The sequence below is a fragment of the Pan troglodytes genome, chromosome 5 (genome assembly GCF_028858775.2).
Source record: "Pan troglodytes isolate AG18354 chromosome 5, NHGRI_mPanTro3-v2.0_pri, whole genome shotgun sequence".
In the NCBI taxonomy this organism is placed as follows: Eukaryota; Metazoa; Chordata; class Mammalia; order Primates; family Hominidae; genus Pan; species Pan troglodytes.
The window spans coordinates 87307172-87332205 of NC_072403.2; the positions used below are offsets into that span (position 1 = coordinate 87307172).

Below are 25034 nucleotides of genomic sequence, written 5' to 3' on the forward strand. Positions count from 1 at the left end.
ATGCTGAAGCCCCAATCCCCAATGTGACCTTATTTAGAGACAGGACTTTAAGGAGGTAATTCAGGTCAAATGAGGTCATAAGGTTGGAGTTCTAATCTGATAGGATTGGTAGCCTTATAAGAGTTGGAAGAGAGTGAGCTATCTCTACATACACATGAACTGGAAAAAGCCCACGTGAGCACACAGGGAGAAGCCAGCCATCTACAAGGCAACAGAATAGGTCTCACCAGAACCCAACAATTCTGGCATCCTGGACTTTCAGCCTCTGGAACTGTGAGAAAATACATTTCCATTGTTTAAGCAAAAGAGTCTATAGTGTTTTGTTATGGCAGACCAAGCAAACTAAGATACTCTTGGACTCCACCTGGTAATCCCTTCAGTCTAGAATTCTCCACACCAACTCTCTTTGGGTTTTATATTACTCTCCATCTTTGTCCCCCACCCACTCCCCAGAAAAAAGCTCTGAACAGAGCCTCTTATTTTGGACTACCCCCTCCTACAGCATAAACTTCTCTTGCTTCCTTGTTTCTATCCTCTCAGAGAAACATCTTATCTAAATGGGAAAGAAGAGGGGTGATATACAAAAATTGGATCCACTTGATTACATATTCTTTCTAATGCTATACCTGGATCCTTGCTTCTGATCCTACACACCAGATATTGATTTCTGTTCTCCCGTTTAGTTGTGACAAATTTCTCTTGAGGCAGTGGTTGCTCCTGGATGACTACTCAAATGGGGACAGGCCACAAGGAAATAGAAAATACTAGGTTAAAAGATCCAATTACTATTGCACTATAATACATTTTTTATAATTGAGCACAAGCAAATGATAATGTGAAAGCTATAACAATTTTATTATCGTAACCCTTGGTCTCTGAGGTTCTAAGAACAGAGCCACCCAGATTATTTAAGATGATGGGAGTTCTTAGAAAGAATATGCCAAAAAGTGAATAAATACAGAAAGCTGTCTCCACAGCCAGATAGGCCCAAAGAGAACTGGAATATTGTTCATCATTGTTTAACATACACCTGCAGTTCCAGTAACCCAACAGCAATGCTTATGGCCCAGTGCTTGTCATCCCTTCAGAAGTAGGCATCCATTGTAACCCCAGCTATGATGTGGTTTTCTTTACTCCAAGAATTTCTATGTTCTGGTGTGGTTTTTTTGTTTGTTTGTTGTTTGGTTTTTGGTGGTTTTCTAGGCTACTGTTGTCCTTTCTTCTTTCTGTTTTGTATGTCTCATGAGGGTCTCAATGGATTAGCTGACCACCATCAAACAGCACATGCCAGGCCACCTCATCCACCTCAGTCTCTCTAATGTCTAGGCCATCAAAGGTTGCAAACTAGCCACTTTAAAGACAAAGTGGCCAGGAGATGGCTTTGTTCACCACACATTATTTTATCAATTTGAGTCAACATTGAAAAACTGGAATATCTTACTAAAATCAGAGTTCTATCATTTTCTGAAACATAAGAATGGACAACACTGGGCCTACCAACTAAAATGGGGTCAATTAGCCTGAGCTAAACTTTACCTTTCCCTGGTGGTCAGAGAATGGCCTCTTCAGTCTAGCAGTTTCAACCACTCATGCCATGTATGCTGAAGAGCTGGGTCAGCTGGCTCTGGAGGCACTTGCACTGGAGACCTCTGTGACCTTTGTCCAGGACAGTTGTCAACTTCTCTAACTGGTTGTGACCAGCATTTACAGGGCCACATGACAAAAAGAATGACAGCAATGTGAAAGGAGCTGCCTCCATTTCTCTCAGTATGAGGCCTTTTCAGCAAATCAGGAACTGAAGAGTTTCAGGGACTATCTGGTAATATCTTGAAAACTTTTTGAAATAGATCAGCTCTCTGGAGGTTGCAGTGAGCTTTGATCACACCACTGCACTGCAGCCTGAGCAACAGAGCAAGATGCCAACTCTAAAACATGAAAAATTTTAAAAATGTTTTTAAAAAGATAAACTCTCTCAATGACTGGTTCAGATCTAGAGAAACTGTGCCAACATGAACATCTACCCTTACTGGGTTCTCACTATTTCTCATATTTAAATGTCAAATACTGTCCTCCACTGTTGCTTTTCTTAGGACTTTTCTAAAATAAGAGATATCAAACACCAGGACTAAGGCATTCCTACATAGCTTGTTGAAATCATTTACAGTAAAGTGTACTTCTTGCCCATTTTTGCTCAAGCCCTCCCTTTTGACATTTTTTTTTTGTTATCATCAGTTTTCTTTGATTATTATCTCATCCTTTTGTACAATTGATATAGGAGTTAAAAAGAAATTACTTAGGCAGATAGTGAGAGTATGGAAGCCATTGGTAAGGTTTTCCTTTTAATGAAAAACAGCCCCCAAATCTTTTTTTTTTTTCTAACAAAGAGCAGCCCGTAAAATTGAGCTGCAGACATAAACAAGCAAGCGGGAAGCTCGCACAGGTGAATGCCAGCAGATGTGCCCGTAGGAATATACTACCTGGGACTAGGCCTGTTCAAAATGGCAGGGCCATCTTCTTTTTGCCAGCCTCACGTACAGTAAGGAGCAGACAAGCTGGTGCCGGCCAAGTGGAAAACCATTTGCATAATAAGATTAGGTGGGGCGACCAGCCTTTTCCGTGCGCTATGTAAACGTCACACCTGGTCAAACCAATCTGTGAGCCCTATGTAAATCAGACACTGCCTCCTCAATCCTGCCTATAAAATCTGCTGTGGTCAGCCGTCTTTTCCTTTTTGGACACCTCTCTCCCACAAAGAGAGAGACAGCTGCTCTCCTCTCTCCTTTCTTCTGCCTATTGAACTTTCTACTCCTTAACCCACCCACATGTGTCCATGTCCTTAAACCTCTTGGCACAAGATGAGGAACCCCGGGTATTTATCCCAGACAGCAATGCCACTTCACAATGTCATTAGGGTTCTTTCTGGTCCAAGTTCTATTGCTGTGGTGGTGGTGGTGGTTATAAAAGCCAAAATATATGGAATCTAATTAACTAAAATTCTCAGTTAAGCCAAGTTAAGCCCTAAAATCTAGAAAACATCCTTACCATTTTTATCTGTAGTAAAACGTGATCTGAACTGACATTTAGATTTAAATATAATCTAATAGGCTCTGAGTTTATAAGGTACAGAGTCATCCAGGTAGTAGCACTACAAGATCCTGAATCATCAAATATGACTTAACCGGATTTTGTGGTGTATTTTAAATTTTTTAAAAGAAAGGAAAATGTGTTTGAGAAATATCTTCTATAGCAGTAAAAGTAAATTAATTCATGGCATAACCCTTGATTAATTAGAAATTTCTGTGAGTCAGATAACCCATTTTCCTAGGCATCCTTGTTAACATTATAATACTAAGACTTTAAAGAGTCTTTAATCAGAGGCTGTTAGCTCATTAACTTTGAGAATGAGAGTGCTATGAAGCTTGGGAAAAAGCTCACATCCATCCAAGACCCAGCATTTTTGTATAGGTGGAATCTGGTGAAATGAACCTCAAGGGCATTTTTAATGGTCTCCTTCATATTTAATCCAGAGGGGTGCCTGGTAGATAAGCAACATGCTCCTAGTTCCACAGCACTGATAGTAGGTATGTTACTATCCTATGTCTTTTAAAAGAAGTGACTCTTCTAACCCCAAACTTCCCAACCCCAGGAAGCTACCTTTTTAAGTTACTTTGCTTGGTCCCTTCAAGTAAGATGTATCCTCACTTTCTTTATACCATCTCCCACCCACCTTATCACCCAAAACAGACACCCCAGCTAGGGGTAACACCTCATCACCTCAGCCTCCTTTACTTTAATTACACTTTTCCAGTGGAAAGTGGGATTTGCATATTTTAAGGGTAAGAGGAAATGGAAGGTGGAGTTTGATTCTGCATTATCTCAGAAACTATAGAACATACTCCAGCTGGGTCACTGGGCCTCTGAATTCTAATTCCTCTTCTTTCTTGAAAACTATCTATTCCCAGCAATTTCCTTCATCAGTGGGATACTGATATTAGGCAGTATGTCTTATGACCAAGTGAAGGTCTGTGAATTTGAACCTTAAACAGGCAACAGAATAGGTGTGCAGTTCAAGCCACTGGTCAACTTTCCAAGTCACCTTTCTCCCTCTGTGCATTGAAGAAATAAGGTGTTCACTTTTATCAGAAGGTAAGAAGTTAGGAGTGCGAAAAGTTATTTTTTTCTTACTGAAAAAAACTCAGTTCAAACCCTGATTCTGCCAATTAATTATTGGCAAGTGTCCTTGGGGGAAGGAATTTAACTTCTCTGCTTCATCATCTGCTAAAAGGGCTAATAATTACATATCTTATAGTTTTGTAAGGATTAAACAAGATGGTACATGTGTCTAGCTTATCAGAGGTCAATAAAAGTTAACTTTGCGGCCGGGCGCGGTGGCTCACGCCTGTAATCCCAGCACTTTGGGAGGCCGAGGCGGGCGGATCACGAGGTCAGGAGATCGAGACCATCCTGGCTAACACGGTGAAACCCCGTCTCTACTAAAAATACAAAAAATTAGCCGGGCGTGGTAGCGGGCGCCTGTAGTCCCAGCTACTCGGGAGGCTGAGGCAGGAGAATGGCGTGAACCCAGGAGGCGGAGCTTGCAGTGAGCCCAGATCGCGCCACTGCACTCCAGCCTGGGCGACAGAGCGAGACTCCGTCTCAAAAAAAAAAAAAAAAAAAAAAGTTAACTTTGCTTTTGAACAGCTTCTAGCAGAGTGCTAATCACAAAGAAGAAGGCTCAGTTGTTTTCTGCTGTTATGTTCCACATATGGATTACTCTCTGCTTGTTAAGACTTGAGTATTTACAAAGCATCAGCAACCTTTTTCTACAGAGTGCTTTATTTAGATTCTCTGAGCTACCAGTGAGAAAAGTCCATTTTGCTAACATGCTTTTGAGATATGGCCACTAAACCTAAAAAACTTAAGAATAATGTTCCAGGGAACCAGATATGAAACTTTTCCTATAAAGTGGATCAAGAATATTTCCAAAGATCCCAGTCCACTAGAGCAAGTTTTCAAAAACAGTTGATTCTGACTAGTCATTCCCCCACATAGGAAAGTATAATAGTGCAGACTGTCCCATTATCCACCAGATATATGACCAACCCCCTGTTCATATTGACTTAAAGGAAGAATACCAAAATGGGGCTTGAAAGCTTCCCTTCCATTCAAACCCCTGCTCTTACAGTCTGCTTCACAAGTTAAGGGATTTCTCTTAAGAAGCTGATTTGTACTTTAAAAAACTTAACTTACCCTTAGAAGGCTTGCTGCAATATTATATGATGATGTAATTATTTATGTAGTCCCAGCTGAGCCTATAAAATCCAAAAGTTTTAAAATCTCTATCTACAGTGATAGATCTAGACAGCACTCCTCCACATCAGTTATACACACACACACACACACACACACACACACACACACACTTTTCCCTCAAATATTTCTTTAAGTCCCAGACCACTTTTTGATGTAACTGTGTTCTCTCTATTTTGACATTCTTGGAGCAGCCCTAGTGAAGCTTAAGATTAAAATCACAAGTCTCGCAGTTCAGGCAGAAAGTAAAGCACAGACTCTGAAGGTGATCTCATGTGCTCAGAATTATGCCTTTAAAAGTCAAGTTGACTTGAAATATGGACCAAACCAAATATAGCATTTAGACAAGGGGGATTTCTTTACCCAGCCGGAATTAATACAATAAAAAATATTTTTGTCTTTATTATTAACAGTGCTAATTAAGCCAAAACATTTTAAAATGGTGTTTTCTCTTTTTAATTTGGGACTATAACTATTTGTAAAACAAATATGCAGTCAATGATGGTAACAAATTATGATCACAGTTTGTTGACTTAGAATAAAGGAAGCCCAGAACAATACATTGCCCACTTTAGGTACTTAATTTGTGGAATTTTTATACAAGATGAATTAAGCAATTCCTGGAAAGTGAAAAATAATTTATATAGTTTTTACACTTACAGGGTCTAGGTCAGTGGGAAAACGAGGGAGTTAATTTGGAGGAGGGCTTTATTAAGCGCCCCCATAAACCTCATTAACCTTCTGTGATAACTACCCCAAATAGAAAGCAAGCTAAGTAAAACACTGTGTATGCTATTCAGATTCAACTTCAAAACAAGTCCCAGGCTGCTCCTTCCGAGAGACCACTGTGCCAAAGCATCTACCTTGACATTCTAGAGACACCGCTGGTCCTAATATCTCTGTGCTTATATCTTCAAGATAACAGTCATTCTGCCTTTCAAAATTTTGTGTCATAGTTTGGATATAAGAGGGTAGGGGTGAGGAACCTACACACAAAAATGAAACATAAACTATTTGCACAAAGTATTCACTTGTCCAAAAGTGCTAGAGTAGTGGCCTGCACTGTGTGATCTTGGTTGAGTTACATAATTGTTCTAGGCCTCAATGTCTCCACCTGTAGAATGAGGGATTTGAAAGGGCTGATCTCAAAATCTTTTACAATATTCAGAGCCTCAGATTCAAACAACATCAAACATCTGAATCTGGATGGCTTATCAACAGCTACTACTGATCCTGTGAGCCTGGGTTCCTTTTTGTTATCTTTAACCATTTTTCTGGAAGAGGTGAGAAACCCTTACAGAGCAGGACAAATGTGGAGAATGGAGCTGAAATGCTTCTGGTGCCCGGAGAGTCCCTGCTCTGCCCCGCCCCCAACCTCACCCCTCCACCACCAAATCAATAAGCCGCCTGGAATGGAGACAGCCTGCAGAGTCTCACCACCGGCGGGAGAAGCTGAGTGAGTGATTATAAGGAGAAAACCACTCAGGCTTATCTCAAACTTCACTTTCTTCCCTTACTCATGTTAATAGTAGAAACAAAGGGAAGCATTTCCGAAGCAAAGTTCTTGGCTGTGCTTTTTGCTCACAGGGACTTTTCGGGAAAAGGGGAAGGGAGTGCAAAACAAAAAGCATGTAAAGGACTTGGAACAGTCTGTAGGACACGAGGACTCCCACTTGTTCTCAAAAATGCCGTTTCCTTATTAGCAGCAGTCCAGCTTCCCCTGCAGGTGCTGTGGCCGCGTTGCGCCTCGGCGGGAGCCTCCTGGAGAGGCTCTCTGGCAGAGCCCCAGGGATGCAGCGACCCAGCCAAGGTCCGTGGTCCGTGGTCCCCGCTGGGGAGGAGCTCCCCGGCAACTTGGCTCGCGGGAAAGAAAGCCTCGGGGTCAGCCTCCTGCCAGCTCTCATAAGTAGATCTAATTATGACCGCTTACTTCAAAAAGAGGATTTAACCCAAAGCAGATTTAGCAGGGCAGTTTCCAAAGGGTAGCAGGAATCCCAGGCTTGACCTTTGAAAAATCCCCAAAACTTCGCTGCCCCGGGAACTCGGCAAGCAAGTCACGGTGGACGCCTCAGATCGCAGAGAAATTCAGAGACGCCAACTTAAGGTATCAATCAGGTCCTACTAGGGATGTTTAATTTAGAATAAAGTGTCTGTCAGAGAGTGCCCACGGCATGTGCACTGGTGGTCAGTCACAGTGTTGAGCTGAGATAAAACGTTGACAGAAAAACAAAAAAGATTTAAGCACTAAAGTATAACTGATTCCATAAAAAATTATTTTAAAACATAAAGTGGTGTGAAAATTGAGAGTCAAAGGTCTCTTAGTGAATTCTTATCTAAAACGTGAAAGTTTGGTGACATATCCCAGTGGTGCTGATGAAAGTATCAAAAGCATGTTAGGGTAATTTTTTTTAAAGTTTTTTTTTTTTTTTTTTTACTTTTAAAACTTTCTATGTAGCACTTTGCTCAGGAGAGGCTGTTGTAATTGTTTTAATAAAATTAAACAACTTCTATGAGAGAGGGGATTAAAATTGTTAGTCTGGAGTTGACCAACATAAAGGTAGTAAATAAACACATCCTGCATAGGCTTAGTGGATCCTGAACATAAAAGTACTCTGTGAACTATCATGCTCTCTATTTGATTACTTCAATTACTCTCACAGAACACAAAAATTAGGAAAACAAAAAACAAAGAAAAATAAACAGCCTGAATAAGTATGGTCACTCCGCCTACACACTTTTATTAAACCAATGACTCTGTAAGTGAAGTTATACTACCTCAGGCATTTAGCTTAGGTGGGAAGCTAAAGAAAAGACAGATATCTGGTTCTAAATCAAATAATTTACAAGGTGATGAGAAATAATTCACACAGGTGCTCTTAGAATTATTTGATTTTCGATATTCTAAAAAGTTAATATCAAGTTGCAACTTTTTTACCTGACCACATTCCAACACAGGACACCTAACCAGATGATTGTTGTAGATAGCCTTGTGCCACATAACGACACTTCTGTCAACAAGGGACTGCATATATGACGGTGGTGTGCCTGAGGCAGCACAAGACAGCATGATGGTTCAGAGAGTACTTTTTTTTTTTGGAGACAGAGTTTCGCTCTTGTTGCCCAGGCTGGAGTGCAATGACGCGATCTTGGCTCACTGCAACCTCTGCCTCCCAGGTTCAAGCAATTCTCCTGCGTCAGGCTAAGTAGCTGGGATTACAGGTGCACACCACCATGCCCGGCTAATTTTTGTATTTTTAGTAGAGACAGGTTTCACCATGTTGGCCAGGCTGCTCTCGAACTCCTGACCCCAGGTGATCTGTCTGCCTCGGCCTCCCAAAGTGCTGGGATTACAGGTGCGAGCCACACGCGGCCACCACAGAATACTTTTATATTCATTACCATTAATATTCATTATACACTTAATATTTTATTTCATTTGCATAGGACTCTAAATAATTTGTTGACATGGGTCTAGTGACTTACTACCTTAAAGGGAGAACAGTGAGTCTGGTATTCACGGCCATTTCCCCCACTGTATCCCATAAGATTATAATACTATATTTTTACTTTACCTTTGATATGTTTAGATACACAAATACTTACGATTGTGTTACAGTTGCCTGCAGAATTCAGTAGAGTAACATGCTGTACAGTTTTGTAGCCTAAGAGTAACAGGCTGTGCCATATAGCCTAGGTGTGCAGTTGGCTATACATCTAAGTTTGTGTAAGCGTACTCTATGATGTTCACACAATGATGAAATCACCTAATGATGGATTTCTCATAATGCATCCCCTTCATTAAGTGACACATGACTGTGTATGTAATTTATACTCTCCTTAGAACCTTGTTTGCAGTATCTGTAGCTTGAGGTTGGAAAGTTCTCAGAGATTGAGGAGGTGGGATTTATTTTCACTGGTTACTCCAGGATGTCGAATCAGTTAGTCTATGTGTTCAAACATGAAGCTAGTTAACCTTAGCTTAACAGGAACTTAAGACAAACATAAAAAACCATAAGTCTGGGATATAGTACACAACAATTTAGCCATTGTTCACTTTTCCATTTCTCCTTCTGCAAGGGATGTACCAAATCCAATAATAAATAAACATTACCAATAATTTTTTAAAAAATGTTTAAGCCAAGCCTGTTCTATTTTATGCTTTTATTTACTGTCTAATTGTGATAGCTTCTTCTCGCATATACACTAATCTGGGAAAACTAGATCTCTTTTTTGTAACTAAATAGATAATAAAGCCGGGCTAGGTAAATCTGTTCCCTAGTGGTTCTCAATTTGCAAGCTCTAAACACAAAAGCAGACATGCTTGGTAACTCAAAGCATGGGGATTCAATATCACTGGTTTCAAAGTCTGTGGAATTCACAGACATAAGCATTCAGCCTAGGGAAGAGAAGGCAGATAATAATTTAAAAGATACTGGGAAAAAAAACGGATGGTAAAGAAGAATGTATTATAAAATTTTTAAAGTTGGGGTCCCTGCTTCAATTGTGGCAATCCCTGGTCTTAGAAGACTAAATAAAAACCTACAAGAATAAACATCAAGGCTCAATGTGTCAGTCTTCAGTTGGTTTGGTTTGTTTTTTTACCCCAAGTTTTAAAAGTTATGCAGCCCTTAGAAAGTTCAGCAGGTAGTTCTAGTCATTAAGTGATTTATACACAGCCAAATACTAATATTTTCTACACTGGTATTAAAAATGAATAGGATTCATTTACACTTGTTAAGTTTAATAATTTGCCTTCCTGAAAAGCAGATTTCCACCCCAAAGAGAAAAACTAGATTACTTCAAATGGAAAGCAATTTGTAGAAAGACTTTTCAAATGTAGGTGCTTCATTGATCAAGTTTATATTTAATGTAGTTTACATTTAAATGTAAGTGCTTCATTGATCATAAACTTATCAATGAAGCACCTACATTTGAAAAGTCTTTCTACAAATTGCTTTCTATTTGAAGCAATCTAGTTTTTCTCTTTGGAGAGGAAATCTGCTTTTCAGGAAGGCAAATTATTAAACTTACACGGGGTGGGGAATATCACACTCCGGGGCCTGTTGTGGGGTGAGGGGAGTGGGGAGGGATAGCATTAGGAGATATACCTAATGTAAATGACGAGTTAACGGGTGCAGCACACCAACATGGCACATGTATACATATGTAACAAACCTGCACGTTGTGCACATGTACCCTAGAACTTAAAGTGTAATAAAAAATAAATAAAAAATAAAAAGAAATACATGATAAAAAAATTAAAAAATAAAGTCCTTGAGTTTCTTTCCAGCTTTACAGTTTCATGGCCTTTAACATCCTTGTTGGGAATGTGACGCCCTACCTATATGCAACCCCCAAAACATTCATGTAATAATCTCAGGTAAAATTCTGTATCATTCTCTATGGTTACCACCCATTCAAAAATTGACATTAGACCCTGGGCACCTGTCCACGATGCCCCTGGCTGAAAGACTGATCCCTGAAGGGAGGGGCAGACATGAAAGGGCTATGGGCATCCAGATGTGACTGGTGGTGTGTGTGCACATTACCTCTCCCGCTCCTGCTCCAGCAGGTTGGTGAAGTCATCGCTCTTGTTCATGTAGTCAGTGTGTTTATGCTTCTCGTTCTCTAACTCGTATACGGTGCGCCTATGACACTTCTCGGCCAGCAACAGCTGCTCTAGCATGCGCCGGTAGGTTTCTTTCTGTTTTTCCTCAAGTCTGTCCAGCTGAATAAGCAAACATGGGAAAGAGCTTAATATTTTATTTCATTTGCATAGGACTCTAAATAATTTGTTGACATGGGTCTAGTGACTTATTACCTGAAAGCGAGAACAGTGAGTCTGGTATTCACCACCATTTCCCCCATTGTATCAGTTTCTTTATGCTGATTGGCTGTGTAAACCAACCATAATAATGCTGCAGTAACTTCTGGCTTTCTGGCTTTTTTGTAAACATATATATGGTTCCTAAACTTCTTTCCTTTTTTGGGGGGGTGGGATATACCATAATTTTATCCATTCTACTGTTGATGACCATTTGGGTAGTTTCCAGCTTGAGTCTATTACAAATAATGCTGTTCTGAATACTCTAATACATGTCCTTTAGTGAACATATGGCATATGTGTCAGGTGTATACCTATGAGTGAAATATGGGTCATAGGATATGTGTATATGTAGCTTTATTAGATATGCTAAGCAATTTTCCAAAGAAGCTGTACCCATTTACGCTCCTACAACCAGTGTTTAGGAGTTTTGATTGTTCTACATCCTTGTCAACATTTAGTATTTTTAAAACTTTTAGCTGGGCGTGGTGGCTCACGCCTGTAATCCCAGCACGTGGGGAGGCTGAGGCAGGCAGATCACGAGGTCAGGAGTTCAAGACCAGCCTGACCAACATGGTGAAAACCTGTCTCTACTAAAAATACAAAAATTAGCTGGATGTGGTGGCACATGCCTGTAATCGCAGCTACTCGGGAGGCTGAGGCAGGAGAGTGGCTTGATCCCTAGAGGCAGAAGTTGCAGTGAGCCAAGATCTCACCACTGCACTCCAGCCTGGGCAACAGAGGGAGACTCCGTCTCAAAAAAAAAAAACAAAAACCTTTTAACCATTTTGGTGGGTGTGTAATGTTCACTCAACGTGATTTTAATGCTCACTTACCTGATAAAGTTCAAACACTTTTTCGTTTGTTTATTGGTCATTTGGGTTCCTAAACTTTCAGGAAAACAACTCTTTCACGGTTTTAATGAGATAGCACAAAGCTCTATACTCAGAAAGAGGATAACACCCTTCCTAATAGAAAAATTAAGATCTCAGTATGTACATGCACCAGACTTCTCCCCTGGAAAGTAATTTTCATCACAATCTGTTTTTAAAGCTTGCAGCTATATGCATTTCTAGGAAAAGTATATGTAGGATCCAAAGTCCTCTTTTTTTCAAGAGATGCTAAATATAGGGAGGATTTCAGAACTTGTTGACAGTACATATCTCTAAAGGAGTTCTTACCAAATATTATTGCAGAGGCCGGGCGCAAAGGCTCATGCCCGTAATCTCAGCACTTTGAGAGGCGGAGGCGGGTGGATTGCTTGAGGTTAGGAGTTCGAGACCAGCCTGACCAACATGGTGAAACCCTGTCTCTACTAAAAATACAAAAATTAGCCAGGCGTGTTGGCAGACGCCTGTAATCCCAGCTACTTGGGAGGCCGAGGCAGAAAAATCGCTTGAACCCGCGAGGCAGAGGTTGTAGTAAACTGAGATCACACCACTGCACTCCAGCCTGGGCAACAAAGCAAGACTCCATCTCAAAAACCAAAACCAAAACAAAACAAAACAAAAGAATAAAAAATCCGTAAATATTATTACCAGGTCTTTGTGCCTCTTTCTCTGGTCAGGTTATAAGATTTTTTTTTTTTTTTTTTGAGACCAAGTCTCACTCTGTTGCCCAGGCTGGAGTGCAGTGGCACCACCACGACCTCTCAGCTCACTGCAACGTCCACCTCCTGGGTTCAAGCGATTCTCCTGCCTCAGCCTCCCAAGTAGCTGGAATTACAGGGCACAAGTCATCACGTCCAGCTAATTTTTGTATTTTTAGTAGAGATGAGTTTTCACCATGTTGGCCAGGCTGGTCTCAAACTCCTGACCTCAGGTGATCCACCCGCCTTGGCCTCCCAAAGTGCTGGGATTACAGGCATGAGCCACCGCACCTGGCCTGGCCAGGTTATATGATTTTAAAGAGATCATGCCTTGATCACCTTTTTAGTCCCTGGTGCTGAGCACAGGCCCTGGTACAAAGTTGATGTTCAGTAAGTGTTTGTTAAATTGGACCAAATCTTACAATCTTGATATTTCCCTATCCTACTCAGTATCCTATTTTCCCCCTTTGAATTCTAATTCATTGTTCCACAACTTTGGCACTGCTGAGGCCAGATACATCTTCATTTCGGGGTGCTGTGAGCTGGAGGATGTTTAGCAGCATCCCTGGCCTCTGTCCACTAGATGCCAGTAAGCACCACCTCCTGTGTGACAATCAAACCATCCTGACATTGCCAAATGTTCCCTGGAGGGAAAAATCCACCACCACCCCAATTGAGAACCACTGTTCTAGTTGAAACAGACATATTTAAAATCAGTTCTCAATCTCACAACCAACTTTCTGAAACCCCACGGGGTAACTCCACAGGGTCTCAGCATCAGAGCTATTCCCCTTTAGTTTCTGTTTGCCCTTCAGTTATAAGGAGGATTTGAAGTTCTCTCTATAATTGCCTGATATGTTCATTGTGAGTGAATCATTCCTGGGGCCCAAAATAAAAGAGAGCTGCTCACATTATCTTCTTCCCAGATCTCCACTTCCCTTGTTTAGGAATAGGTGACCAGATAGAGACTGGTGGAGAAGCCCACGTTAATGGGTGGCTGATAATATCTGAGATCATCAGGAATTGCTAATTGTATTTTTACATCTTCTAATAATTTTTTGTAGTCTTTTTTTTTTTTTTTTTTGAGATGAAGTTTTGCTCTTGTTGCACAGGCTGGAGTGCAATGGCACGATCTTGGCTCACTGCAACCTCCGCCTCCTCGGTTCAAGCAATTCTCCTGCCTCAGCCTCCTGAGTAGCTGGGATTACAGGCTCCCACCACCACACCCAGCTAGTTTTTGTATTTTTAGTAGAGACGGGGTTTCACCATGTTGGCCAGGCTGGTCTTGAACTCCTGACCTCAGGTGATCCACCCACCTCTGCCTCCCAAAGTGCTGGGATTACAGGCATAAGCCGCCGCGGCTGGTCAATTTTTGTAGTCTTAAAGGGACAGTCTATACATGAGGTTTTCCCATTGTAATAGCTCCATTCCCTATTACAAAATATTCTCCCCAAGAACTTTCCAAATTTCTACAAGTGTGATTTTCAACATATTTTAGAGAACGTGTCAAGCATTGCTGAAACATCATCAACATCATCAAAAATGTAGAAAAAGCAACTTTCCCCCATTTTTCAGTCTTCCTGCTTTATCATAAAATAGGACTCTCCATCTTTTGGAAACTATTTGAAGATCAGTATTTTCCCTGTTTCTTCAGGCCCTACCCAACTCCTCCCAAAGGAAGGAGAGGTGACTTATTTGAAAGTTGTGTTTGGAATAGGGAACTGGATGTGTGCAGCCCAGCCCTTTCATTTCTTATTTTTTACTCTGCCTGTCATACAATGATACATTGTGATCTCAAGGCTCAAACTCTTCTGCAGTATCTCTCAATCCATGTAAGGAATTTTGGAGAGGAAGGTGGCAGCATTACTAATCAGATGTTTGACTGGGAAATGTAAAGAGATAGTCATTACATGGACATCTGGAGAAAAAAACAGCACATGGAAGTATCAAGTGTTCTGGGGCCGCCTAGGCAGAGGGTAGGCCTTAGCCTTTTTACATCTATTCTTGTAGGCTTTTGAGACTGGTTGTTTGCAATAGCTACAGTTCTGGACTAAGCCACTGGAGTAGGTGGCTGAAGTCTTTGTGGGTAATGTTCACCTCACCAACACTAGCACAGCTTGACCACAACAGTAATTACATTATCTGGAAAGCAGTGTTTTCATCTCTTAATGCATAAGTTACTGAGGCATTGGTGTATGTAATGTGTTTCTTAGGCAGAGCTGCAGATCCAGACTTTAGAATGTAGAGGCTGTAAATTCTTCTGCTATAACACACATTAGTGTGTGAGGTTTTAGGTGTCAATTTTAAGTTTTGGATGTAAGAATAACATAGGTAGCAAAAGATCAGCTGTACCAGATGCTGTTTCTTGTTTTTTTGTTTGGAACTACATCAGTCACCTAAGAGAGAACAGAGGTAGCCTATCTTCTTGGCTCTATGTGGCTTGTCCAGAGGCTCTGAAGACTGTATCCCATAACTAAAGATTCTGTAGATTCATTAATCATAGATACTATATGTACATGGCTTTTGGTTTTCAGGATCCAAGCTGTGGCTTAGTACAGAGGAATGGGTTTTATTAAATGACTAGTGAAAGTAGAATAGGCACCTATTGCTTTGGAAATATAGATTCTACTTGGACGAAGTGGAAGGAAAATTGAATGAGATAATCATAACACCAAATGCCAAAAATTTACTAAGGAAAGAGTGTACCTGGAAGTCTTATTCTAATGAATAAAGTTACTGGAGAAGTACAATAACTTGAGGAGAAATTTCAGTATGTTTTAGATAAAAAGGCATGATTCAGGAAGTGTTTTTAGCTCTGTTACCTGCAAAGGGCTAACTGGAGAAGTATTAAGGAATTGAGGAAAAGAGAAGTCTACTTAAAAGCAAATATGAGGTCTTAAAGACCAAACTAGATTTACACAAAGGAGAAATGGATCTAAGTACTCTTAAAAATAGGGATATTAAAATGGAAGGTATTTCAGACATTGTTGAATCAGAATGCGTGCCCAGAGAAGATAGAGACAGGAGAGCCCAGAGGACAGAGCAGTGTGACTTTCCTCACAAAGAAGGCATTAGGCTCCAGGAAGGCATTGAGGAGGACACTGTAAATGGGCTGACAGTCTTTCATGAGCTCATCTGGGGGCCCTTGCCGTGAAGACTGCAACATCTATTCAAAGTGGTTATATAAAATATGAACAGATTTAAGAATCGAAATCTGGGAAGATCAGGGTAAGACATCTGAAGCATTATTTGGTGAATTTCAGTGTCTCAGCTGTTGTAGACGGAATTGCCAATATTTATTTATTTATTTATTTATTTTATTTTTTAATTTTTTAATTTTTATTTTTTTGAGACAGAGTCTTGCTCTGTCACCCAGGCTGGAGTGCAGTGGCACGATCTCGGCTCACTGCAACCTTTGCCTCCCAGGTTCACGCCATTCTCCTGCCTCAGCCTCCCGAGTAGCTGGGACCACAGGCGCGCACCACCACTCCCGGCTAATTTTTTGTATTTTTAGTAGAGATGGGGTTTCACCATGTCAGCCAGGATGGTCTCGATCTCCTGACCTCGTGATCTGACAAAGTGCTGGGATTACAGGCGTGAGCCACTGCGCCCAGCCCTTATTTATTTTTGAGAAAGAGTCTTGCTCTTTCACCCAGGCTGGAGTGCAGTGGCGCCATCTTGGCTCACTGCAACTGCCGAGGCCTCCCAGGTTCAAGCGATTCTCGTGCTTCAGCCTCCCAAGTAGCTGGGATTACAGGCACCTGCCACCACGCCTGGCTAAGTTTTGTATTTTTAGTAGAGATGGGGTTTCATTATATTGGTCAGGCTGGTCTCGAACTCCTGACCTCAAGTGATCTGCCCGCCTCAGCCTCCCAAAGTGCTGGGATTACAGGCATGAGCCACCGCGCCCAGTGATATTGCCAATATCACTGGGGCCCTGAGTGAACATACTCAAGAAATGTTGGGATGTAGTGTTTGAAGGAAAGATGAGATAAAAGGAGATTTAGGCAGGACAGCATCAGATAAGTCCAAATGTGGGTGTGGTTAATGGAAAAAGGCCCTTTAATGAAGATTATCCAACTCAAGAACATGAAAATAGATAAGATTTAGGTTTAACAAAGAATACTCTTGGCAGACTCGGAATTCCTTGATTTCACATCTCTCATTGAGGGAGTCCACATAATGAAGAATATGGAAGGCAATATTAGAAAAACAAATGTCTGGGAGCACTTGAAGAAAATGACTAAAATGCTGAAGCAACAACTCAGCTGAGCCTTCCTCTCTCACAACAGAAAAAGTTGTGGCAGAAGAAAATATTTTTGTTGCCTTGAGTCAGACAAGTTACTCAAGGATTGAAAGTTCAAACATGAGGGGAGGCTAAGTTCTGAGGAAGAGTAAGGTCTGATCCCTTCTGGGTCTCAAATTACACAGGCTTCAGAAGGGTGACCCTCTAAAGCGATGGGCTTCCTGGGCCTGGGAACAGGGCCTGAAAAAAGAAAAAGATCAAAGAGGTCTTAAATACTCAGGTGGGAAAAATTGAGTACCTAAAATGAGACCTAGGCACTGAAGAGGTCACCACTGCAAATCCCTAGACTTTACAAAAAGACAGGAATGTTTTGAACGCCACTCACTGAGGGCAAAGACAATACCTGCAGACAGGCTCCACCCAACCTCGAGCTTGCCATTTCCCATAATTATTAAGCTGCTGATGACAACAGGCTCTGGTAAGAGCAGACTTACCAGAACCCTGCTATAGCTGAAGATTTTCTCTATCTACCTTCCTTCCCTCAGACATACCCAAAATCTCTGCTTCAGTATCTGGTAGGAGTAACATGGACCTTCTTTATACTGAGTCCTAAGGTCAAGGAATATAATTTTGCTTGAGAAAAATGTATCTTAGTGCTAGAGACTCTCTTGTATTTTTTAAATTTATGAGTGTGAAGTTGTACTCTGATAATTGCATGTGTCCTGATAATTCTTTAGATTCTTCAGAAAAAAGTAGACTCCAGGGACTTCCGGATATATTAATACAACTTTGAAAATGCCAGTGAGTCCAGGTTTTTTTTACTAAAGGAGAAAACAAAAACAAACTCTACCCAATCAATTGAGATCCCACTGGCTTAGGCTAAGCAGAATACAAAATTAGGAAGGAAAGAAATGAAAGCCTTCAATGTTTTTGGAATTTTACTTAAGAATTATGAACTTTGATATTCCAGACTTTAATTTACGAAGAAGGGCAGAGAGATTTAATATTTGCTGTTTAATTCTTCCCCAGATATTTGGCAAGGGAAATAGGTCCACTGTATTGGGTTCATTGCTTAACCGCTGGTGAGTTCTATTGGATACCCTCGCTGGGCCTAATATGGTATGGAAATAAGAATGATCAGTGATTTTTGGCTTAAGGTATAACATTGCTTCTAGGAAACAAGAGCTAGACTACCTGCTCGTGATCCCAGGAGGCTAATGGAACAGTGATGTATCGCGGTTCCTGCCTCGTGAATTTGGAAGCAGGATTCTGCTCCTAGGTAACAAGAACTTGACTGTTAATTTAAAAGGTTAACAGACCCAAAATGTGTAAGTGGTGGAAGGCAATCTTTTCTCCTTCTATCATTCTATTTCTCTCACAAAATGGACTTCATTTTGGCAGTATCAGGAAAAGTATTTTCTGCCCTCTCTCTCTGCCTTCTCACTCACTTCTCCCCAAAGGGGAAATGACTCTTCAGATTGTTAAGAGGAGAAAGGAACCATGAAATATGCCCAGCTTAGCCAGTTCCAGAAGGACAACTCACAGGATGAGTGTTTTCTGTTCTGATCCTCTGTCCCTGAGTTAGGAATATTTAGGTCAGGCCTACTTTCTAAAGGTAGGTCAGAAACTCCCCTCTCTGTGTTCAGCCCATAGAACCCAGTGGATTGGAGGCAGTAATCCTGGGTAAGCGTGTATGCTCTGCAGACGCACCTCTCCCTTGGTGGTGAGGGTGGGGAGTGTCATCCCAAGCTCTAGCCTTGGAAGAAAATAATTCAGAAGCCCAAATGAGACCATTTATCCAAGCTGAGTTCTCTAATCCAAGTTATTATTATTATCATATTAAACAAATACATGTTTTTGACCTCTGTGTCTTTTACTCCTCAAATCTCCCCAAGTTTCAAACCAATTAAGGGTATGAGCAGTTATCATTTTTGAATCCCAGCAAATTCTAATAACTAATACTTGCTGAGTACTTAGAATATGCCAGAAACTATGTTAAGAGTTTTATAGGCACTGCTTTATTAAACCCTCACAGCAGTTCTATGAGGTGGACACTGTGGTTCCTCACACCCCACAGATGAGGAAACTGAGGCTTAAAGAGCTTACATAATCTGCCTATAGCCATACACAGCTAGCAGTGGTAAGTCTCAGAAGTGAAAGTAGATCCAGCCTGTTGACTGCATCCTATCTTATAATCATCTCTTAACTCTTTAGGAAAAGATGAGAATAGAGCTCCAGTCTATTCTTGCTGCAGTAATTTGAAAATTATGGGACCATCAATCTGTTGTGAATGCTGTCTACAGCAGATCTTATCTCTCAGAGTTATCAAACTGAGCTGCTCCAAAGGTTTGACATAAATTACATGTTAAACGTATAGTAAGTTGTTTCAGACTTTTAATTTCTGTTCTCTTTTTTCATTCATGACACTAATTTCACAACTGTAAATTTTTTAATATAAAGTCTGAAGGGTCAATGTGAAAAACTGGTATTGCAATCTGGCTCAAACTTCTGCTACAATGTGAGAGTATTTTTAAAATGTGGTATTATGAGTAATCGATAATAATAGTCATAGCCCTAGTAGAATTCATTTCATCTCAAAGAATTGCCCTAAGCATTTCATTAGAATTTTGCCTCTATCACTGTATTTTAGCCACTCACATTAGATCATTTTCATTATGAAAGAGTTTATAAAATTCAAAAAAGTGTCTTTATAACCATATCAGTGATAAGATCAATTTAATTTTAGGTTACCAATTTTGTAAGAATCCTGACAGCTCAATGTTAAAACTGGCAAGTACTTCAAATTTTTACACATATCATTTCTTAGAGAAGTAAAAGAATAATATACTGCAAGAGCATGTAACTATCAGAACCACATGGAAAAATATATTTCAGGCTTTGGTATGTTTAAAGAAAAGCTTCTACAATTCTTAACATTGAAGCTTATCCACTATAACCCTTGACTTATTTAATTACACTTTAATTGTATATTAGTGTATCATCAAAATTTTGCCTTTGAAAGAAAATGTTAAAGCATGTAAATGGAAGAATGTGAAGATATCTCCCTGAGGTTCCCATCCAGGGGACTTGTTGGTGTCATATTTTTACCTCTGAAATCGGTTTCTCATAGACATCTTCTCCTATGGATTTCTCCTGGGCAAGAATGGCATCTCGGTGCAGGACCCGCAGCACTTTCTCTGGCTCCGCAGACCCGTAATGAGCCTCCAGAACCTCAGGCTTGGTTTTCTCTGTCTTCAGCATGTGGATCACATCTTCTCTGGCCTGTAATAGAAAGTGCAGCAAGATCAGACGACTGACAATGTAAATCGCATACTGGGCTCAAAAATTCAACAGAGAGCTTATTGAATACATCCCCATCTTGTCAGGGCTATTGGCAAATTCACTGGGTATTCTGCTCTAATTTTTTTTTTTAACCAAAAGCAGATTGGCAAGCAGATACTCTGCTTCAGGTTGCTAGGAAGCAGGCAAGCAGAAAAAAGGATTTGTGCTAATATTAACTACATAAAAATTGCTTTATCTAAGTAGCAATAATTTGGGATGGGGTGGGGGAGGGAGGCAAGCAGGGCTGGTCCTGGCATACTTAACCTGTTCCAGTGCACATGAGGTCAATGACAGTCTAAAATCTTCTAGTTTTCTATTGATGTTCTCAATGTAGTATTCAAATCTGGTTTAAAATAAAACCCTGCTGCCTCCATTCTAGTTATAACTTCATGTGTAATTAACAAACAGCCTTTATTGGTGATTTCCTGTTTCTCATTAGGTGATTCATTTTGCACAGAAACACATGGTTGAGAACTCACATGATGCTTGGCTGTCCTTTTCAAATCTAATGTATCTAATGTATTCACAAAAAAGGTGAAATTTCACCCCTTTAACATCAGACTGTCAGTTAGATGAGTCAGCTTGGTAGGTCAGAGTTTTGTTTGTTTGTTTCTTAGCACAACGTATTGCTGAAGCTTTCAAGAAAACCACGATTGTAGGCTTTATATCATACTGTCTGTGGTTCCCATCACATAATGCAAATACACCTGTTTATGTTTTGCACTGGTTAGTAGGGATGATCTTTCTAGTTATGATGGAGCTGACATTTTCTGAATGTATTTCCATATGGGGACACACTTGGAGCTATTTTTCCAGTAATGGTGATGGGTAAGAAGTGCCCTGACTTCATTCCAACTTATACTAAAGAAAAAGCTGGTTGGGAACAAAGTTTCAGCCTATGACAATGGAATAGAATTTTCTCCTATATTGATGCTAACTGTGGGACTGAAATTATAAACCTGGTACATTATGATGATATTCTAAAGAAGAGAGCTAAGTAGTCAACTATGAGTATTCATGATACGACCATTATAAAGTTTGTCTTTCTTGAGGTTTCTCACTTTTGTTGCTTTTTTGGTCTCCAAATTAATCTAATTGCATATGGCTACAGAATAATTCATTACTGAGATGTCAATGAACTGGAATTTGCAGATTTGAAATGTCTCTGCCACATATACATATGCTCACTTCAAGACAAAAATGGAAAATATGAATTTTGAAGAACCCAGTGGTTTAGAATGTTGGTGAGAATGTTGAAGTCAGGAAGTAGTTTAATGGAAAGGCAATGTGTCTCCATGCAGGTTGAAAGAAGATAAGCACAGATGCAGGGTCAAGTTAGCCTGTACACTGTGCTCATCAGAAAAACGTGCCCACTTCATTCAGGAGACACAGCCCTGAGTCAGAGCACAGCTTACCTAGTGAGTGAAGAGCAGGCTGTATTTTAGCCCCATTCATCCTCTCTGCCAGGCACCATTGTACAAGGCATAACTCCCAATCTGTACTGAAGGAGCCCCAAGTTATGTAGACTGCTATTGGTCTTCAGGCAGAAAGTGCTCCTATGTTCATCTGACATAGGTGAATATATAAAGCATATTCTAAAATAATGATTCACAATGCTGACTGTGCTGAAGTCATTTGAGGAACTCTAAAAAATCCCAAGGCCCAGGCCATTCCTGACCAATTACATTCTAATCTTTTGGAGAAGGACCTACACATCAACACTTTTTAAGGCTCCCAGGTGATTCCAAGGTTGAGAGTACTGTGCCACACTAATAGATTATGAGACATAGCAACTAAATTGAATACAAATCCTTGGCATCATCCAAAGTAAACTTTCTTACTTTGGTGCAAGTGCATTTCCTTTTTCCGATCTTAAAAAGGTATCATCACCTTTCTCCTTTAAGTCATCCTCACACCCGAGGTCAGTTTTTTGCTTTGACCAAATCTGAAAGAGACAAACTCGTCTTTAAAGAAGAAACACCATACTGTGAATTTAGTGACTTATGTAATGACAGGAAAGGAAAATTTAGAATCACATTTAAAGTGAAAAAATGGCGATGATAGAAGGTTGGCAAGCTGGAAGTTCTTGATAACAAACTACTGTCTCTTTCTCATCTTTAAATCAGATGAAGTAAAGGCCATTTTCTAAGGTTCATTTTTCTAACATGTGAAATGTGAAGTCTTATAGAGCAGACATAGAATGTACTGTCCTTTGAAAAAATAAATAAATAAAAAATTTTAATATAAAAAATTAAAAAGAATGTACTGTTGTTTGTACTATAAATTGAGATACTGATTACAAAATTTCTGAAAGACTAAAAGAAAAGGGCTTAGAAGACAGGGTAGTAATATTAAGGGCTGGTTTTTTTGTTTGTTTGTTTTTCTGCTTTTTGTTTTTGTTTTTGTTTTTGAGACAGAGTCTCAGTCTGTCAACCAGGCTGGAGTGCAGTGCTGTGATCTTGGCTCACTGCAACCTCCACCTCCCGGGTTCAAGTGATTCTCCTGCCTCAGCCTCCTGAGTAGCTGGGACTACAGGCACATGCCGCCTCGCCTGGCTAATTTTTGTATTTTTAGTAGAGACAGGGTTTCGCCATGTTGGCCAGGCTGGTCTCGAACTCCTGACCTCAGGTGATCTGCCCGCCTCGGCCTCCCAAAGTGCTGGGATTACAGGCGTGAGCCACTGCACCTGGCCTAAGGACTGTTTTTAACCTTTTTTTTGTTTGTTTATACAGGTATGTATTTTCTAAATTTTCTACAGTAAATATGTAACTAGTTTTACAAAGAGAAACAAAGTAGTACCTTCATAAAGAAAAAAGAAGTACTTCATCATTCCTTATTCCCCAGAAATAAAACAAAGGCAAATAATTTCATAGAAAGTTCTGTCTTTTTTATGCACCCAATGCTGAGAAAGCCACTTTCATTCTGACTATAGACAGTCCTATGCACAGTATCTCTAAGATTTAACACAAAGAAGGGTATAAAACAAAAATTGCTCAAGGATTATTCTATGCCCTCTTTTTGGCATTGTCTTGATTTCTTTCAGAATTATTTCAAACACACCAGTAAAGCCAGAGGTAAAACAGCCACTGAGCTGGGTAAGTGTACTGAAAACAGGGTAGTATAAGGATTATAGGTTTTCCCACCTAATATTTATTATGATTTAGTCACATTCTAACTAGACAGCTGAAGGAATCACAGCAGAACTATTTCCGTATGGTCTTTCCACAAATGACGTTCCGAAAAAGTGTTTGTCCTTAGTTATGGATAAAGGTAATCAGAAATTGGCTCTCAAATGTAAACTGTATCAAGTAATCTTGACAGCATCAGTTGTACTGCTGGTTTGCACAAGTTTACATGGCTTGAGCATAAAAAAATTAAATAAATCTTAAAGCTATCAAGCAAATATGAATTTTAATTAAAATATGGGAATGAAATTTTTATCATGATATAGTAGAATGTGTCCAGCTTTGAAGAGACTCAGAAATAGTTTCCAATCTCAGCTAAGTTGTTTGATTTGTGCAAGCTGCTAACATTGCTTTGACCTAATTTATCATTTATGAAGTTGGATCATAATAACTTTCTTATATACTTGCTGTTAGTTTAAAATCAGATGTAAATATATAAGATGCCTAACATAAAACTTGGCATTAAAGTAGGTGCTGAGACAATAGCAATGATTTACTATGGTTTCTGTTAGGTCTCCATGATTAAATAACTTTTTGCTGCAGGGGTAGAAAAGGAATTTTATAAGATATATTTTTCCCTAACCAAATATAACATGTAAAACTGATATTGTTAAAACTGTCTAGATATTTCACAATCTACTCTTAGGAATATTTTTTTCAAAAAGGAATTTCAAAATCAGAGCAGTCTCTCCAAAAGTTATTTAATCTCCCTGACTGTTTCCTTGTCTGTAAAGTGGGGACACAACCCCTATACATTATAGGGACTGTGTTAGGCTCTAACAAGATCATGCAAATAAAGTACTTTTAAAACTGTAAGCAGGTATCTATTTCAGTTTAATCATTTAAGCTATTCAGTTTAAAAATACGCAAATATTATTGGTATTGATCATCTTGACCCCAAACTTCCTAATTCTCTTAGAAGACAGCTTCTTGTGTTCCAACTGATATCAAACACCTATTCCTTTCCTCCCCCAAAATACACTTTTGCTTGAACTGTATTAATTGTGATATGCTACATATACTAAATATTTCATCTTAGTTTAATTATCCTAGATACTAATTACTGAAGAAAAAGAGGCTATGGTGATATAATACATTGCATTTATTTACAACCACACTATTCACTATAAACTTACTAAAAGCTCTTTAATTGTATAGTAATAATCATGGAAAGAGGCTGGGTGTGGTGGCTCACACCTGTAATCCCAGCACTTTGGGAGGCCGAGGCAGATGGGTCACCTTAAGTCAGGAGTTCAAGACCAGCCTGGCCAAACATAGTGAAACCCTATCTCTACCAAAAATACAAAAATTAGCCAGGCGTTGTGGCGTGCGCCTGTAGTCCCAGCTACTTGGGAGGCTGAGGCAAGAGAATCTCTTGAACCCAGGAGGCGGAGGTCACAATGAGTCACAGTGAGCCAAGATTGCGCAACTGCACTCCAGCCTCGGCGACAGAGGGAGACTCTGTCTCAAAAGAATAATAGAGATAAGAATAAAATAGTAAATCAATAATATTGTGGTATCTAATCAATATATTAATGA

At 39.9% G+C, this 25034-nt stretch overlaps 1 protein-coding gene and 1 long non-coding RNA gene across 5 annotated transcripts in view; one reads left to right on the forward strand and one right to left on the reverse strand.

The window, feature by feature from the left end:
- FILIP1 (filamin A interacting protein 1) overlaps positions 1–25034 on the reverse strand; it is a 200186-nt gene that overhangs the window by 50717 nt on the left and 124435 nt on the right. For all 4 annotated transcript variants that reach the window (XM_001144104.8, XM_016955868.4, XM_009451565.5 and 1 more), the window contains exons 3-4: positions 20077–20250; positions 10860–11038 (exon numbers count right to left, since the gene is read on the reverse strand). In XM_001144104.8, the coding sequence (XP_001144104.1) occupies positions 10860–11038; positions 20077–20250 (353 nt within the window). The remainder of the gene's footprint in view (positions 1–10859; positions 11039–20076; positions 20251–25034) is intronic.
- Positions 14548–20339, forward strand: LOC107975204 (uncharacterized). Its single transcript, XR_008548574.2, has 2 exons — positions 14548–14698; positions 19183–20339. It is a non-coding gene; the product is annotated as an uncharacterized LOC107975204 (long non-coding RNA).